A 19411-nucleotide genomic window follows, 5' to 3' on the forward strand; every position below is an offset into this window, starting at 1 on the left:
ATTCAGTTCAGTTATACTCAGAAGAAAATGAAAGTTATTGGAACTGCTCTGGGATTGATTAATCGCTACAAGAACGAACAATTGTCTTTTGACATAGCCGCTTAGTTGCACCAGAGTATGTTGGGAGATGAATTATTTTTAGCAAGACAGATATCATCTACTAGGGACATAGAAACTCCAAAATGAAATATTGTTGTTGCCTAGTGGGAGGAAAGCCAGCATTCTCCGATACCCTGAAAATAGGCACAACATTTACTGGAACATAAATATACTCACCATATGTTGAACTGTCATCTGTTGAGTTGCCTCGTGAAATGTTCTTTTCCTCACACAGTACCTGTTTTTATCATAAGTCATGCATTCCTCATATATGTAAAATTCACCTGTGGGGGTTCAGTATTCCTCTTTTATTGGTTCAAAATTATTTTCAGGCCTGTGGAATTATGAGAGGTATGTTTATAAAAATAACTAGTATTTGTAGTATAAGTAATAATAATGACATTAATGTAGCACTTTAAGGTTTGCAAACTACAGATTTACTGTTGTTGTCCGGTCATTTTTCAGTCATGACCGACTCTTTGTGACCCTATTTGGGGTTTTCTTGGCAAAGACACTTGGAGTAGTTTGCCATTTCCTTTTCCAGCTCACTTTACAGATGAGGAAACTGAGGCAGATAGAGTTAAGGGGCTTGCCCAGGATCACATAGGTAGTATCTGAGGCCAGATTTGAACTCAGGTCTTTCTGACTCCAGGCCAGCACTCTATCTGTGGCACCTACCTACCCTGCTTTACAAATATTATGTCATTTTCTCCTCATAACAACCCTGGGAGGTAGGTGCTATTATTATCCCCATTCTGCGGCTGAAGAAACTGAAGCAAGCAGAGGTTAAGTGAATTGTTCAGGTCACATAGCTAGTCAGTGTCTGAGGCAGGATTTAAACTCAGGTTTTTCTGACTCCAGACCCAGCACACTATCTACCAGGCCACCCAGTTGACAACGTATAGTAGTACATTGAGGGTTACAAAATATTTCACATAACACTTTCTCATTTGGTCTTTGTGACAACCCTGTGAGGTACCAGGTATTGCAGGATCATAGGTCTAGAGCTAAAAGGGACCTCAGAATACATCTGGCCCCATTTCTTCATTTTACAGTTGAGGATATCAGTCAGTCAACAAGCATTAAATGCCTTCTCTGTGTCAGGAGTTGTGCTAGGTGCTGGGGATCCACAAACACAAAAAAACCCCAGCCACTCTCCTCAAAGATTATTAAGGGAAACAATATACATACATATATATACATATGTGTGTATAGTGAGTATAATATATACTATTCAAAGTATTGTTAGAAATAATAGCTAATTATTGAATTAGGACCAGGGTTTTTCCCCTTTTCTACTTCCTCATCCAGAAATCAACCATTGTGGGAAGTCTTGGGCAAAGACTTACCCTGGCTAATATCTAATCAAAGACAGTAAAAGAAATTCTAAGTTTAGGCAAATGGGTGGATTCTTGCTCTTTGTGTTTTACTCCAACAGGCCTAGGAAAATGTGGAAATTGATAAGTCTCTTTGACCATTATTTGGGTGCTCAGGGTCACATACCCCAATTCCCTCTTTGTAATACAGCTCACCTCTTATTGTAATATTCATTCTTTCTCATTAATTTTTAGCCAGTCAGAATTGATTGCCACCCTCAGGAATGCCCACTCTTCTGAGAGCATATAAACTGTGAGCCCACTGCCATTAGGGTTCTTTGGCAATCAAGAGTGCCACCGACCTCTTTTATTAATAACATACTAGCATTATTAATAAAATGATTAATTACCCAGAAACTGTCTCCTGAGCTTTTTAAATGTCACAGTATAAATATATATATAATAAAGTATAATTATAACTTATAGCTAGCATTTATAGGTAAAGAAATTGAAGCACAGAGTTAAATAATACAACCCTTGCCCTAAGTCACACAACTAGTAAATGGCCTGAGGCTGTATTTGAACTCAGATCTTTCTAATTACAGACCCAGTGCTCCATCCACTGCCCTCTCTAGCTACCTCATACATGCAAAATGTATTCAAAATAAACATAATTTTACTGTTTGCATTTGTACTATAAAGAGTATGGTTCTTTGTTCAAAGGCACCCAACTTAACAGTGACTTTCCCATCCCCTTGATGGATTGGAGGACATAGGAATATGTAGGTATATTTAGGCAGAAGCTGAATACTGACCATGTGCCCCATGTTCTGGAGCATAAATCTGCACAAAAGAACTCGAAGGAAAAGATCAGCAGCCTGTGTGACTTGTTAAGTAGGGGCAGTGATTTACTAACATATCTTTGATGGTATTCAGAGTGAGTGAGCAGTCTGAAAGGGGGGGTTGGTGTAAATCTAACCCTTGTGAAAACGATGGTCAAAAAGAAACGTTATCTTCCAAATTGTTCTTTCTCAGCAGGAAGAAACTTTACTTATTTCCCTCATCTATTATGGTTTTAATCAAACTCAATGGAGGTCTACCCTGACTTTTTACTTTGATGCTTCTCTCTTCCCTTCTGCCTTCCAAGGACAAACCTTCCCATCCCTGAACCGGCTACTTGTGAACATTCCCCTTTGGCCGCAGGGAGTTTGTCTTGGTTTCATTCCATGGGTCATTCCTTGGTCCATGCTATGTCTTTCACAACCTAAGGGCATTGCTTCTTTTCTCTGTATTTTTGTGGATGTTTTAGGTGGTATGTTACCATGCCCAGAAATCTCCTTGGACTCTGAGTGACTCAAGCACAAATTCCTACCCCCTTCTCAGTTTCCTTTTTTTTTGTTGCCAGATGTCCTGGATCTCTGCACTGCCTACATTTCATCCTGTTTCCTCTCTCACTAGCTCATGTCTAACATCAAGTCCCTGCTGTTTCAATGTGCTGCGATGTAGAAATCTGTTACTCAGATAGGCAAAGGGTTTTGGGGGAGATTGGGAGTCCCATCTGATGAAACACATAAATAATTTAATCATTGGGCAGATGGTCATAGGCACAATTTAATCCATGGGCAAAATTTTTATATGACTTAATTTCTTTTCAGCAGTGGCAAAGGGGATGTTGGGGAAAATTCCTGTCCAACTTCTTCTCTTAAAAAAATGCATCCATTTAGAGGAGGATCTTTAAATAATACTGCTTTAATAAGTAACTTTTCAGACTTGATTTATACAATGATGATAATGAGCTTTAGCTGAGTGCTCAATTCTACCTTACTGGACAATAACAAAACACCTGGAGCAGTAGGGAAAATGTGGGGGGGGGAAGGAATATCATAAACTAGGGGATATCATAAACTGGGGATGGGCCATTCTGGACAACAGAAAGTTACTATGTATAACAACATGGGGTTTAAATTTTTTGGAGAAATTTTGTTGTTAAGTTCTTTCAGTTATGTACAACCCTTCTTGACCCATTGACAAAGATACTGGAGTAGTTTGCCATTTCATTCTCTAGTAGATCCATTTTGTCAGGCAATCAGAGACTAAGTGACTTCCTGGGTCACACAGCTAGGAAAGTGTCTGAGGCTGGATTTGAACTCAGGTCTTCCTGACTCCAGACCCAGTGACTCTGGCTGCCTTTAACTATTTCAGAGAAATAGAATGAATATATATATATATATATATATATATATATATATATATATATCTTATAAAGTATTTGACACTAAAACCAAGAGAAGAATAAATACAAGAGTGGCTTGATTTAGGAGGCATTTACAAAGGAGCATGTAAATTTCAATGGAAAGAATGCTAAATTCCAAGTCAGAGAATGTGGGTTCAAAGTTAGGCCTTGCAAATTGAACGAGGTTGTACTAGATAATTTTCAAAGTCCCTTCTAGCTCTAGATTTAAGATCTTATGGCCTTAAAACATAGGATATGATTTTGTGATATTCCAGGACCTCAGAATCATCATATACATATCAATTATCACTATTTTAGTAAAATATGGAATACTAATGAATAGTTCTTCCAATTGATAGAATTACAGAAAACAGAATTTATTATATAATTCCGAGTATAATAAAAGACAATGCATATATATAATCATCATAATTAACTGAATGTGAATTTTTTTTTTTTGGCCTTTTGGAAGGCAATTGGGGTTAAATAACTTGCCCAAGGTTACACGGCTAGTTTTTTTTGTGTGTGGGTATTAAGTGTCTGAGGCTGGAACCGAACTCGGATCCTCCTGATTCCGGGGACGGCGCTCTACTCACTGCACCACCTAGCTGCCCCTAAATGTGAAATTTTAGGGTTCTCAAAGAGTATTGCATACATTATTTCGAAACAAACCTGTATAATAGCTGCAGTCATTATCCCCATTTTATGGATGAAGAGAACTAAGTCTCAGAGAGGGTAATTGATTTTTCCAGGGTCACAGCTATTAAGGTGTCTGAAATAAGATTCAAACACAGGTTTTTCAGACTCTGTGCAGTGCTCTATATGCTATGCCATACTGCACCCCCCCTTCTCATTCTTTCTTCCCCCACCCCCTTTCTCTCTCATATCTAGATGTATGTTTATATACTATACATGCATATGTATGCATTTATAAATATATATACATGTACTATATGTATGCATCATGTGATACATGTTAGCATGTATACATTATTGTATCTCACACCTGTATGAGGTTCACAAAGAACTTTTCTCACAGCCAACCCTACTAGGTTAAAATTATGATTAGCTTTATTTTACTAATGGTGAAACTGAGCTTCAGAAAGGAAAGGTGACATAGGGAAGACCACACAGCTGTTAAGGAGAATTCCAGCCCAGATCTCTGCTGATTCTAGACTTTCCGAACCCATACCCACTGAATGATTAGATGATTAGGTAGCTAGACAAAAGGATAATGAGAAAGGATCTAACTTTACCTCTTAGGTACTAACTTATCCCCTAAGGCTAAGGTCAAAGGGAAATGTGGCTCTCATTGAATAGAGGCAGGCACAAGATGGAAAGACTTAAGTGATCTTGTAGGAAGGAAAGATGAACTTTGAAGTGTGTTGGAGGATATTGGTGTCAGTAGAGAATTCTCTGAGTAACAAAAGGATTCCTTTGTGTTTGCCAAGGAGTCTGAGGGAAAGAGGCCTGAAACTGTTCTGTATCCTAAAGGCAGAAAAATGGAAAATTGATGAAAGCATAGAAGAAGACGTTTGGACTTTTAAAGAGGGGTTGAGAAGAAGTAATTTAGAGAGTTGAAATGAGGGAAAGCTGAAACAAAGTACTGCGGAACAAGGACAAAAGGAGGAAAAATGAGTTTTTACAGATTTCCTCTCTATAAAATAATAAGCTATCTAAAGATTCTCCATATATAACATATCTCAGACTCACATGCCTCCAGGTCTACCTCTTAAATTTAGAAAGAACCCGTGTTTTTGGTGAGGGATTAAGCTAGAACTCTTAGGAATGTACAAATTAGTTAGAGATACATTTACAGAGAGGCAGTCATGCTTAACCAGCACAAGTAATTTCTTGGAGGCAGTGACAATGACTGGGTTCAGCAATGGACATGATTTACTTGGACTTCAAATAGGCTATAAAATGAGTTAGTGTGGTATTGCCAGGGAAATCCTTAATTAGATATCAGATTGCCTTGGTAACCAGCTGAAACAGTAATGGTTACAGAGCAAGCCCTTAAGAAATGACAGGCGTGGGGACTTCCCAGGAACTGGGTGGAGGGTTTCTTTGGTATGCCCTGAATGAAGAAAGAAAAGAAAAGTGTGGACCTACAGAGAAGATGAATATTAATGAGCCTATGAATACCAGTATGATCGAAATAGTGATGTGAGAGGGAGGGTATGTCATCATAGGAAGGAATAAGAGATTATATGCCAGAGGGAAAAATGTCTATAAACCATTTAACTGAAAACTAAAAAGGCTTAACCCAAACCATGGAAAGATCAGCTCGGGATTTTCAGAAGACATTTATTTCTTCATGGGACTGTGCTCTAGTAGTGACTAAAGAACATTTGGGCAAACCCTTTGAAGAAAAGAATAGTACTGCAATTGTTTATATAGGCAGTTGATTCTGGGAACCACCTTTTTTTGTGTGAGGGGAGAGTCTTCTCTTTTAGCTATTATTGATCACTAAATCATGTGTTGGTTTATGATTTTCTATTCTAGGGAAGCCACGTAACCTGACATCTTAAAAAGAGGTCAATTCTTTTGAAACGTGCAAGGATTATTAGGATGAGGCAAGATGGGGACAGAAAAAGCCTGAAAGGCCTGTGCAGCCGTGCCCACACAGCTGGTTGTTGGTCTGCAACCAGCCTCCGCCCTGCAAAAAACGAACCAAAAAAAAAATCCCAAAAACCAAATACTTGATTTCCTAAGACAGTACCTTCTAGTTACATCCAGTTATTTGTTCCTATGTCCCTCTGTGTTAGAATTCTCTCTGCACACCAACCTTCCCAGACCAGAGTCCAAGATCTGAGCTGCCTATAAGCCATGTTCACAGGACAGTTTCTAAGACAAAGGTATTATGGCTACACCTGGCAGTCATGATAAATGATGAAGGCTGTGTCAAAGTTTCCACTAGGCCCATGGTTTCCCATTCCTACCCCAAGAGGCTTATAACTTAAAAATGAAAATTTACTCCCAATGGGGACTTGGCAGAAGGCTTTGTCCTTAGCTCAGCTGCAGTTGTACTTCCAAAACAACATTTGACAAAATGGGTTTGGTGCATATTATTAAATGAAAATGTCAGTCTTCAAAAACTTCACTTTTTAAAGAGGACAATTTGTTTTTTCTGTTCAACTGTACAGCAAGCCCCTTAGGAGGAGAGATTAGGGGTAAATTCAATAAACAATTAAAGCTTAACATGATCTGAACCACACATCTTTTTTTCAAAGAGGCAAGACTTTGTGCCTTATTGTTAACTCAGCTCAAATGACAGTTGTTACCACTTTCCTTCCAAGATTTTTTAGATGTTAGAATCATAGGGTTGGAGAAGGTTTTGAGATGATAATTTCTCTGCTTTCCAAAAGAACCATTTTACAAGAAACATGAAACTATCCTGCTTTTGAAAACCTCCAGAAAAGAGATTCCACAGCCTAAATGCTGTGGTCTATTTAGCTATTCTTTTTGGTCCAGACCTGTGATTTCATCAGTGTAGGGGGAATTCCTCATGTGGAAATGCCCTCCATTGGTTCAGATCAGCAGCTTGTCTATAACTTAGTCTTAGAGAATTACCCAGGATATTGAGATGTAGGGACTTACCATCCATGGTCCCACAGCTAGTATGTGTCCGAGGTAGTACTTGAACCCAGGTCATCCTCTACTCTGACCCAAGATCAGCCTATACCCCTGTGATACACTGTCTCTCCTACTAATCTTTATGTTGTGGCATAACAGCTTATTTTCTCTTCTCCTGTCCTATTCTCTGCAGAAGCAAAACAGTTACCCTTTACATAATTCTTGACAATTTTCAAGTCTTATCAAACAAGTAGAAGTTTGGCATAGGGTAGAAAGAACACTAGACTAGTTAGTGCTTCAGTCAGACCAGCATTTGAGTCTTAGCTGTATTAGTTACGTGACCTTAGGCAAATTACTTAATTTTTCTGTGCTTTAAATTCCTTATCTGTAAAATGGAAAGAATAAAACCCATCTTAATAGGGGTCTTGTGGGAATCAAATGAGAAAGTGGATGTGAAAATGCTTTATAACTATAAAGAATTGTGCAAGATACAAGGTGTGATTATTTAGTAGCTAGCCCCTCAACTTTCTCTTTCCTAGGGCAAATGATTCCAGTTCAAGCCTTTCTCCAGATCACCATTTTTTTAGTCCTTTAATCATTCTGTAGGTCTGCTAAATAGTCCCCAGGTTCCCTCCATCTCTCTCCATTTGAACAGGCAACATCAGATCATTAATCCTGGTATTTAAGTCCAAAAACATTAGCATCTAGAGACCTTAAGATCATCCAGTCCAACCCCATAATTTTGCAAAGCAGGAAAGAGAAGCCAAGGGAGAGAAGTCTTGCCTTGTATCATACAGCAATTAACAGGCAGTGCTAGGTCTTGAATACAAGTCCTTTGATTCCATGCCTTGTTTTCTTAACACTTCCACATGCTGCCACAGTGTTTATTGATACTTAGGATCTATAAAGGAAAATCCTTGTGAATTGTAGTAACTTTCATTTGGGTGCTTTTCAGATTTTTTTCTTAATTTTTAAGAGTTTATGAAGAAAAATTCTACTTAAAAAGTAAGCGAAATAAATGTACATATCTGAGTGTAAGATTTCTACCATCCTTTTTCGGCTGGGAGTTGGCTAGATAATCTCTGTGGTCTTTTACAGATCTTTAAAAAAATTTTTTAAATGATTTTATTCTTCTGTAAAAAGAAACAAGCTCTTAAAACTGAAAGTAGCTAAGGAAATCAAAAGCTCTTTTACTGGCATCCAGTGAGCTAGTTCAAAGGTTTTTGCTCAAAGTAAAATTTCAGAAGGAACCTTTTTACCCTTTTTAGTTACACACACAAAATGCACATTTACATGCAGATGCATACATACATACAAACATATACATACATACATGCAACTTCTGTCATCATCCACTTCCTAAGTTACTTGATAGTTTTTACAGTTTGGGGGAAAATAAAGGGAGACAGGTATTAGAGGCTGTCTTCCCCTATATGACAAACTTGTTCTCTGTCACTTTTTGTCTTCTCCCATGCTGTCCAGAGCCTCATAAATAATTAATTCTCAGTAAGCAAGGTGCTGTGGAAAGAACCTTTGGTTGGTGCATTGGACAAGTCACTTAATCTCTTTGGGCCTTGGTTTCCTCATATTTTGTAAAAATGAGATTGTACTAGAAGATTCCTAAGGTCCCTTACAGCTCTAAACTTATGATCCAAAGAAAAATAACAGATGTTAAGCCAATGGGTAGCTCTTGTCAATCTAGAGGGTTTAGTTGAAGTGTAGTTATCATGTAAATGTGCCATTTTGTTGAACCTTTGCATAAGTACTCTTATAATGAATACAGGTCATAGGATCATGACCTGGAAGGAACCGTAGAGTTCAGCTCACTCATTTTACAACTGAGGATATTAAGGCCCAGAGAAGTAAATAAAGTGATTTGGTTAGTGTTACATGGCTCATAGAGTCAGAATTCCAATCCAATTCTGAGTCTAGATCAAGGTCTTTTTCTATTCTGTTACTCAGCCTCTTTGGTCAAATTTGTGAGTCCATGGAGTAAGGAGAATAATATGACTCTAACCCATGGTTCAAGGACGAGGTCTTGAGGCCTTTTTTGGACTCAGGGCTCAAAATTTTTGCATGCATTCTCTGAGCCTCTTGTGCCTATTCTGGGCCTTTTTAAATGGGAAATTTGGTTTGATGCTTCTGATGTCATCATTTCTTCAACTGAACTATGGTTTTTATGATGCAGATCGATGGAGCTCAAATCCTCTTAAAAAACAAAACTTTTCTTAATCAACATGCACTTAATTAAGTGACATATTGTGCTCCTGGGGACATAGGTACAAAAAAATAGAACTCAACCAGCTTCTATTTTAAGAGGTTTCATTTCTTAAGGTCATCATAGTGCTAAGACAAGACCAGAAAGTTGGAATTAACTCTTTTTTTTTTTTTTAAAGCAATCGGGGTTAAGTAACTTGCTCAAGGTTACAAGACCAGTTATTTCTGGGTGTGGTGCTGAGTGCCTGAGCCTGGGATTCGATCTCCAGGTCGTCCCAACACTGGAGCCTGTGCTCTTACTCGCTGAGCCACCTGGCCACCCCTAAGCAATTGGGGTTAAGTAACTTGCTCAAGGTTACACGGCTAGGTGTTTCTGGGTGGGTGCTAAGTGTCTGAGCCCGGGATTCGATCTCCAGGTCTTCTCAACACTGGAGCCGGTGCTCTTACTTGCTGTGCTACCTGGCAGCCCCTGGAATTAACTCTTGCTTATCTTTTCTCAGGCTGTAGCATTCTACACCTTGAGTGAGTGGTATCCATGAGGATATAAACTCATTTTCTGTCTTGGAGAAAAAAAGGAAAGAAAAAACTCAATCCTTACCCCCACCCCCTTTCCCTTTCCAAATGACTATCCATACCTTAGCAATAATGGGGGGTGAGTGCACACTGACGCAGATTTTCTCTGTTCTTAATAGACTTTCATGGAAATGACAAAGAGAAGGCAAGGGAGAAATAAATCTTTCATAAGGTGAATGGAGTAAAAACATTTTGGGAAAGCATGAAGGGGATAGGGGTGGTAAAGGCATTAGGGCATCCAGGCCAACCACCTCATCCTTAACTATAGCTTCTGTTCTTTTTCTGCCAGAACAGGCCAAGGAGGAAGGCAAGGCTCTCTGTGTATATTGTACCAATAAGGCAGAGAAGACAGTTAACAGCTGTTAGTGGTGGATTGTTGTGCACATGCCAACTTTATTTTTGAGTAACCCTGGCTTCCCTGAGTGTGCTTACTTTTAAAATGGAACCAGTCTCAAAGGGCTTTGAACATGCCCAGTTTGTCTGACATGGAACCATAGGTAAGGGCAGCCTCCTTTAATTGGCCGCCTATGTCTTCAAAATTGGAAAGGCCTATTGAGTTCATGGCATCTATGCTGCTCAGCTGAAAGATGGCAGAAAGAGTCCTTCTTTTAAAGACAGGCTGCCAATCAAAGGAGGCTAACCCCACGCATGTAGTAGTGGATCCAGCAGATTCCATTCCAGACAAACTGGGCATGTTCAGAGAACCCCAGGCTACAGTTCCATAAACCCTATGAACAGCTTCATTTCCCATTCTTGTTCAGATATTTCTTGGAGCTCACAGACTCTTTGGAATACCCAGTTTTCTAGCATCCCTGCTTTGTAGGAAGCTTGATGAAAATGTCTCCCTTTCTCTTGCAGACACCGAGTGGTGGTTTCTTATCCTCCTCAGAGTGAGGCTGAGCTGGAGCTCAAGGAAGGAGACATTGTCTTTGTCCACAAGAAGCGAGAGGATGGCTGGTTTAAGGGTACACTGCAGCGCAATGGGAAGACTGGCCTTTTCCCAGGGAGCTTTGTGGAAAACATCTGAGAAGACTGTATTTAGAAAACTTCAAATGCCATGACCTAATGAAAGAGCACAATGATCTTAGTGGAAAAAAATGAGCACAGTCACCCGTTTTCAGATGATCAAGGATAGAAACAGATTGATGGATTTGCAGCATCCTACAGCAAGCATGATTGCAGCATCAACCAGAGATGATGTGGCTTCATCTGTGGCCTTTTCCCTTTGGATTCTGATGCGTGATGTGTGCCTTGTACTGTCTGATTTCTTCTACAAAACAAACCTTTTTTTAAAATCTGTAATGAAAATGGACAATTGTTTACAAGGCTGTAACTAATTTATTTGATTTTTTAAACTTGAATTTCTTCTTGTTATAGATAATTTCTTGGGATTATGATTTTAACAGATTATTAATTTATGAAAATAATAGCTAAGGAGAAGCTGGATTCTCTCCTGATGAGCAAGTGATTCTTTTGGACAGAGTGCATTTCCCTTCTTGGGTTGTTTCCTCCTGTGTGTGGCAGATTGTAACTTGTCTTTTTGAAAAGGGGTCAGTGTTGTCAGGTTGTGATGATGATAGTGTAATAGTGAACTGATTAAGTCTCAACAGGTAAAAAAAAATACTGTATTTTGTGCCCTAAGATAGAAATAGTGGTTATCTCCTTTGCCTCTTCCCTTTCTTAAATGGCAGTCACATCCCAAACAATGTAATATTCCTGAAGGACTGAAGACTTACAACCAAATTCACACCAACAAGGGTGTAGTAAGAAGAAGGGAGAGAACCCAAAAGAGGAAGCAAAGATTCCTGCTCAATCTCATTTGCTTCAAAAATTTTGCCACACAAGTTTTCAGTCTAATTCTGTGGTGCATGTTCACAGAATATTTGTCATAATCAGGGAATGTGAAGGAGGCTTAAGCACAACACTCAAACAAAAAAATGTTATCAGAAGCACATTTGTAGAATCCTAGAATGTTAGAGCAGACAGGGACCTTAGCACTCATCTCATCAAATCCTTTCCCCCTCCCACTTAACAGATAAGGAAACTGAGGGAGAGGAGTGACTTTTTTTTTTTGAAGGTCTCAAAGTCAGTGGCAGAAGTAGGAATAGAACCATGGTGTCCTGACTCCCAATCCAATGGGATAATAAATGAATGAATTGAAAGACATTTATTAAGTGCTTACTGTGAGTCAGACCTTGTGATAAGCCCTGGGAACACAAAAACAAAATTTGCCTACTTGGTTTTATAAGAATAGCAACAGCTTAGTCCCTTGGGTTGGAAATTAAGTAAAATTAAAACCATACTTGCTGTATGAGAATAGCTATGAAATGTAATTTGCCCTTTTCCTCCTAAGTAATCTGCATGACCAGAAGATGTTAAAAATATGGTTGAGCAGTAATGGTGGTGGTTCATTTTGTTAAAGTAAAAAAAAAAAATTTAAAGGCTGTTAGGCACTGTGAAAAGTTGACTGTTTTTAAATGGAAACTTTAATCCATTGGGATTCCTTCCCTCCCCCCACTGCCTTGCATGTATTACTGAATTCCCACAGTAATATAAATGGTGTATGGTGTGTGTATTTCATTGTCATTTCCTGTTGTGGCTAGTTTGCACTCAGAGTGGCCCCCTATAGGGGCTGTAATGCAAACAGTATTCTCTCCACTCCAGAGTCACTGCTGACCACATCTCTGAGTGAACTGTGCTGCAAGGTGAGGTGCCCATTATCCATTACACTGCATTATCAGTGAGAGTGCACCTTCACACCATCTTGTCCATCTGGCTGATGTTACACCTGGGTTCAGTGATATAGCCCTTGTGTTCTGACGGGGTCAGCATCAGCAAATGCATCCAAGGATCTAACTAGCTCTCTCTCTCTCTCTCTCTCTCTCTCTCTCTCCCCGCCCCGCCCCCCTCTCTGTCTCATATCACTGGTCTTCTCTGTTGCTCTCATTGTGTTGTTTGCCATAAAATGAAAAGGATTGGGATAGGCCCAAAAACGTAAGGAAGAGGGGAAATCTCATGGTTGTGAAAGACATCATTGCCATGGTTTTCTAGTGAAAAATGCTTTTTTTTTTTTTTTAACTCAAAGAATTTCAACTGGGAAGATAAATGTAATTTTCAAAAAAGGCTTCTTGAGGGGTCAGGAAGTACAAAGGGTCTTAAAAATCTAGAGTGAGAGTTGAAAACAAAACCATTCCTAAATTCATCATTTTTAATGAAAACACTGTATATTCTATTTCTGTGTTTTAAATATTTTAAAAATAGTTTACTTGGATATTCATGTAATATATAAAAAAGTTTTGTGAGATGAACTTTAGCTAGGAAAAAGCTGTTGTCAGCTTTCATAAACATATAGGTTGACACCAATGTGTCATAATATTTTTTATTTTGGGGAAATTAGCACATTTTATAAAATAAGATTTTTAAAAAGGCAAAAAGACTACCACAGGTTAAAATTCCTTTTTTCTACCTGTCTTGTTTTCTCCATATCTTAAGCTATAAGACTAAGGTACCTCTATTAATAGTTTTCATGGTGTAAAGTCAGTTAAGATTCCATAGTTCTGTTAGATAATGTATTGTATGGCTTTTCTATCAACTTTTTTGAAGACAGTAGAGTTAAGTTTTGAAACAAGAGATTGTTACACAGCAGTGCAGCAACAATTCAATGACAATTTTTCTGGCCTTTCCATGTGAACTGTTTGGGGGAGATGGACCCAAGTGTCCAAGATTAAAATTTGATGTTGAGTCTTTATGCTTGTCTTGTTTCATTTCACAGCATTAATTCTTTTTTAAATCAGAGACAAAGGGATTGCAGGGGTGGCTTCAAGATATTACCAGTTCCTGGAAGAACATAAAGTGGCTTAACCTCTGAGGGCTCTTGGCAATTCTGTAAGACTCCTAGTTGTAGAGAAGGTGCCAGCCTGCACTGCTTAAGAGAATTTCCTCATCTGGGACTTCCCTGACCCAGTGAAATCATAGGTCCAATGTCTATCTCTGTCTTAAACAGAAGATCATAGAATCTTTGATCTAGAGCTGGAAGGGACCTCAGAGGTCATCTAGTTTATCTTTCTCACAGATCGGAGGTGGGAGACAGAAAATAGTTTTCTGTTAAAATATATATATATATTAGGGTGGCCAGGTAGCACAGCGAGTAAGAGCACCGGCTCCAGTGTTGGTATGACCTGGAGATCGAATCCCAGGCTCAGACACTTAGCACCCACCCAGAAACACCTGGCCGTGTAACCTTGAGCAAGTTACTTAACCCCAATTGCTTTAAAAAAAAAAATATATATATATATATATATGTATATGTATATATATATAAAAGAGTGGGGTTGTGGAATGGCCACATGTACTTTCAGATGAATCATAATATTATTAATTTTACTTGTTTTATTTTGTTCAGGAGACCTCTCATTGGGGAGGATGGGGTGTTATTAAATTGTTTGTAATGTAAAAACATCAATAAAACTTTTTTCAGAAAGGGAAAACTTGGACTTAGAGAAATTAAGTCACTTGTCCAAGGTCACACAGGTAACAAACATCTGAGGAAAGATCTGAACACAGCTAGAACTCCAGAGCCATTAATTTTCATTGCACCATGTTGTTTTATGACCATAAAATAATGGATTTTTGAGTAGGAAAAGCCCTCTGATACTATTGGAAGTATACTAAAATTGGTTCATACTAGCCCACAGAGCAGATACTTAAATTTTCAGTGTGAGAATTTAAACCTGCCTTTGAAATCAGCAAATGCTACAAATCAGGGCTTGAATTGTTTTGTTGATTATCTAGACTTAAGGCGATAGCTAAAATATTAAAATAATACAAATTAGACTTAATGGCTTTTTGTACATTTTTAGAGAGCCTGCTGTTAAACATTTTCCAGTGCACCCCTCGTTAGAATTCATTTCTAAGAAGAGCCTTTCTTAGGTTTTAAACTGTGGCACAAGTTTCTGACTCTGCTATTTGAAACCAGTCAATAAACATCAGATTTATGCCATAGCTAGGCTTTGTGCTAAGCCCTGGGGGATACAAAGGAAGGTAAAAATAGTCCCTGCCCTCAAGGAGCTCACAGGCTAATGAGGGAGGTAATGTTAGCAGCTATGAACAAACAAGCTGCAACATAGGATAAAGTAGAAAGCGTCAATAGAAGGGAGGCACTAGAATTTAGGGGAAATTAGGAAAGACTTCTTGTAAAAGTTGAAATCCTAGCTGGGACAAAAAAGACCATTTCAAACTAACCAAAAGAAAGTTTTTTTAATAAGTGCCTCACAAGGATCGATATTATTGGGAGAAAGAAATCTACACAGGATTAAAATTAGGATGTCAAGGTAAAGTCTTAATAATGACTCATGAGCTGGCAAGGGTGTGTGCCAAGGGTCAAGCCAACTGGGCATTTGGCTTGGGAGTCTGGGCAGTGACAGTCACAAATGGCAAGGAGAAAGGCTGTGGCCTTGGCAGCCAGCCCAGGGAAAATGAAAAGTTTTAAGCTTTCTAACCCCTCGTTTATGGATGAAGGTTCCCATGTCTTTTGCAACTCTCTGTAATTTGGGGATTTGGTTTCAATTTAAGAATACATAGCCCTGTTCAGCTGTACTCCATTTCTCATCTGCACCTCTACATTGTCCAAGTTCTGTGCAACCTAGGCATTCTCCCAAACCGACTTAGGACAGGAAATCACCATAAAGCTGAGCAGTGGGACTTCTTGTTAACTTAAGAAACCTCAAGAGGAGGAACTGCACAATAGAGGCAGAATTAAAGATGTCATCAGAGAGATGTCTGCAGTGTCCAAAGACCTAGAGGTAGGCCCCCAGCATATTGGGTGGACTCCCTGTAATGGATGTTTAGGACAGACATAGCAATGAAGGAAGGAGAGAAGGAAGATAGGGAGGAAGGGTCGGAAAAGAAAGAAGAAAGGAAAGTAGGAAGTGTATCTATTAAATGTTTACTATATGTCAAGCACTGCTAAATGTTGGGATACCAATACCAAATAGAAAATTGATATAGTCCCTGCCCTCAAGGAGCTTACATTCAATGGGGAACATAGTACATATATGGAAGTGGTGGCCAGGAAAATGTAGTCAAGGTGTGTGAATCCAAAAATGGTGCGTGGAAAGGGTGTCTATTGACACATCCTTCCCATTGCCATAGCTAGTGTTGATTTAATTAAAGTTCTCAGAGCAAGAGGTAGAAAGGGAGTGAGCAGAGAAGGAAATGCAGGACAGAAAATAGCCAGGGTAAAGATGAGTCTGCATGTTTTGAAGGAGTTCAGTTTCAAGTTGAGTCACACAGGAGAGACTACGAATGGGTTACAACATGGTCCCCCAATGGTACTGACCACATGATGACATGTTTGGAAATGATTCTAGCTGATTCCAGCATTTACCTGCTTCTCAGTGCTTCTTTGAGAGTCAAGGTGTGAAAGTGCTTTGTGATCATAAGTGTTATATACCTAGTATAGTTTTCATTCGGCTTACCAAGACTTCCTTTTTATTTAAAAAAATATAATCTCTTGTTTTTATGTCATTTTCATTTCCAAATATATCACTTCTCCCTTCCTGTCCTAGTGACCTTGAAGTGAAGAATAAAAAAGAGGTAAAAATGTTCGGCAAAAGCAACCAATACTTAGCCCAATAGTATATGCCAGAGGTAAAAAACCTGCAACCTAGACCCTTTGGTGTGTCTTTCTGACTGAGTCCAAGTTTTACAGAACAAATTCTTTTATTAAGGGATTTGTTCTGGGGAAGTTTGGATTCAGTCAAAGGGCTGCACTTGAGGACCTAGAGGGACACATGGCAATAGCTCAAAGCCATAACTTCCCACCTCTGTAAAAAAAAAAAAAAAAGAAAAAAGTACATTTTCTCAATTTGTCTCCATGATCCTCGTTCTTAGAAATTATGACTAAGTATCTTTAGGTCCCTATTGTTTCCTCTTATTTCTATATATTTATTTTCTTTTTTTTTTTTTTTAAAACAATCAGGGTTAAGTAACTTGCTCAAGGTTACACGGCCAGTTATTATTTCTGGGTGTGGTGCTGCGTATCTGAGCCCGGATTTGATCCAGGTCATCCCGACACTGGAGCCGGCGCTCTTACTCGCTGAGCCACCTGGCCACCCCGACATTTATTTTCTTGAAGTGTATATTATTTTCCTGCTTCTGTTTGATGGGGTGCTTGAGATCTACATAACATCAGTCTGTAATCTGAGTTTGTAACATCAGTTTGTAAAATCAATTTGTAAAACCAGTTTGTAAAATCACATTTCCTCCCCGCCCCAACCTCGGAGCATTAACTTTGCCCCTTCCCCCTGCCAGCACTCTGCCCAGCAACAACTCATGAACTGCTTATTTCTGCCTGGAACATAACAAGCTACACCTATGAATCCTTCACTAAACCATCTATAAACATTTTAGCTTAGGCATATGTTATCTCCCCTTAGGTATAATGGCCAGCTGCATCTATGAATCCTTCAATGCACTATCTATAGGTTAACCCCTTAGACAATTATACACATACTGAGTCTCTGTTAGCCTTGGTTCCCAACATCCATCTTGTCAGACATGACACTGATGGGTGGCAGACTAGGCACTTCTCAGTCAGCCTTGACTGCTAGCTGACTTTGTGACATTTCAAGCCTAAGACCATACCTTCAGGTAGCGCCCCCTTGGGCTATTTCCCAGTGAATTTCGGGCAATACTCCTTCGTGGTTGATATTAAAAGTGCATGTTCCTTTAAGCACTGACCACTCCTTAACTCCTCCCTAATTCCACCCTTACTCACCTAGTTAGCATAATTGACATCTGATTTACTCTCTTGACTCTTTAAAACTATACCTGTGACTTCTTTAATAAGAACCTAAGAACCCCTGCCCGCTGTAAAGCGTAACAATAAACTTTTACAATCCTGACTCCTACAGGATGCAGGGCTGTACTGTGCTCCACTAGGGGAGCAGGGCTTATGCTCTGTCTCTCCCACATGGAAACAAGGCCCACTTGGGTGCATCACCCCAATAAATGCCTTTCTTTAACTTGAAGGCTGTCCGAATGAATTCTTTTAGGACAATAGGACCCACATGTCTATTTCTCAGCATTTCAGGCAGCACCCCAAAATTCTTGGGGTGCACCCTGACCTCATCAATGTCAAACAAATAGAAACAAGACCATTAAACCATGTTATAAGGATTCCTGAAGGCCATATATTGACTTAGTTTTCAAAAGTAATATTATTTATGTTTTATTATATTTTTATTAATTTTGTTACATTTTTCTCAATGACATTTATTCTGGTTTGGACAGCATTCAGAGGCAGCAGGCTGCTTGTTTGACAACCCTGGTCTAGACAGTCCAGTGTGACTTTAGAGAAGTGACTTTGCCTCCTTACATGTGAATTTCTTTTTTTGCCTTTTTTTGGAGGGCAGTTGGGGTCAAGTGACTTGCCCAAGGTCACACGGCCAGTTTTTTGGTGTGTGTTATGTGTCTGAGACCAGATTTGAACTCGGATCCTCTTGACTCCAGGGCCGGTGCACTATTCACTGCACCACCTAGCCGCCCCGCTAAATGTAAACTTCCTCATCTATAAAAAATCATCTATTCAGTTGGACTGAATGACCTCTGAGGGCCCTTCCACCTTTGGATCATCATTCCTCTGATTTTACTATATAGCTACCACTATACAGTTACTTGTGTTACTGGCACAAGTCAGCCATCTCTCAAATAAGAATAGAAAGTCACACCTCAGGAAGCCTGGAGTCTGGATGAGGTCAAAGAAACTACTCCTTCAGCCCTGACTGGGTTGGAAGGGCAGTGACCCAGGGAGGAAATGTGGGGGTGTGAGAAACTGTCTGCCTTCCCCTCCCAGCTTAGGCTCCAGATATAGCAGGGAACACATGCTCTACTGGGGCAACAGTTGTGGGCTTTCTGTGATGTGGTGATGGTGGTGGGAATCAAAGCCAGACTCAAAGTTCTGCCCTTTTAACTGAGATTTTTGTTTCCTGTGATTTATGGACCCACTGAGAGAAATTTGTGGGATTGGCATATTATCAGTCAGTCCCTATAATAAAGCCAAAGTGAATGGAGCTTTTTGAGAAGAATGTGTCCCCAAAGTAATGCTTAACACAAGAAAAGCTGTAATAATCTTCCCTGCCATCTACAGCTCATCCAGTGGCTTAACCTTGGGGGAAATGAGTTCAGATCTTTTTGGAAGTCAGCATTCAGCCCAGGGTCCTGGTATTCCTGCTGCCAGGGCACATGTGATTTTCCTTTGTGTTTTCTTCTTTAAAGGCAAACTATCTCATTTGATCTTCATATGAAGCAGTGTTATTATCCCCATTTTACAGAACAAGGAAACCAAGGCTGACAGACTAAGTGATCACACAGCTAGTAAGTATCCGAAGCATTTGAA

The 19411-nt window shown here is 39.4% G+C and overlaps 1 protein-coding gene and 1 long non-coding RNA gene across 5 annotated transcripts in view; one reads left to right on the plus strand and one right to left on the minus strand.

The window, feature by feature from the left end:
• The window catches only part of SH3RF1 (SH3 domain containing ring finger 1), a 243384-nt gene extending 229622 nt beyond the window's left edge, over window positions 1-13762 (plus strand). For all 4 annotated transcript variants that reach the window (XM_069097176.1, XM_069097183.1, XM_069097189.1 and 1 more), the window contains one exon: window positions 10873-13762. In XM_069097176.1, coding sequence (XP_068953277.1) covers window positions 10873-11041 — 169 coding nt within the window. In that variant the 3' untranslated portion in view covers window positions 11042-13762. The remainder of the gene's footprint in view (window positions 1-10872) is intronic.
• The window catches only part of LOC138168155 (uncharacterized), a 44176-nt gene that overhangs the window by 5158 nt on the left and 19607 nt on the right, over window positions 1-19411 (minus strand). The window contains exon 3 of the long non-coding RNA XR_011170043.1: window positions 277-433. This is a non-coding gene — a long non-coding RNA (uncharacterized lncRNA). The remainder of the gene's footprint in view (window positions 1-276; window positions 434-19411) is intronic.

Source organism: Petaurus breviceps, unplaced genomic scaffold, assembly GCF_028583685.1.
Source record: "Petaurus breviceps papuanus isolate PSGF00001 unplaced genomic scaffold, PetGlider_PUasm1.0 126, whole genome shotgun sequence".
Lineage (NCBI taxonomy): Eukaryota > Metazoa > Chordata > Mammalia > Diprotodontia > Petauridae > Petaurus > Petaurus breviceps.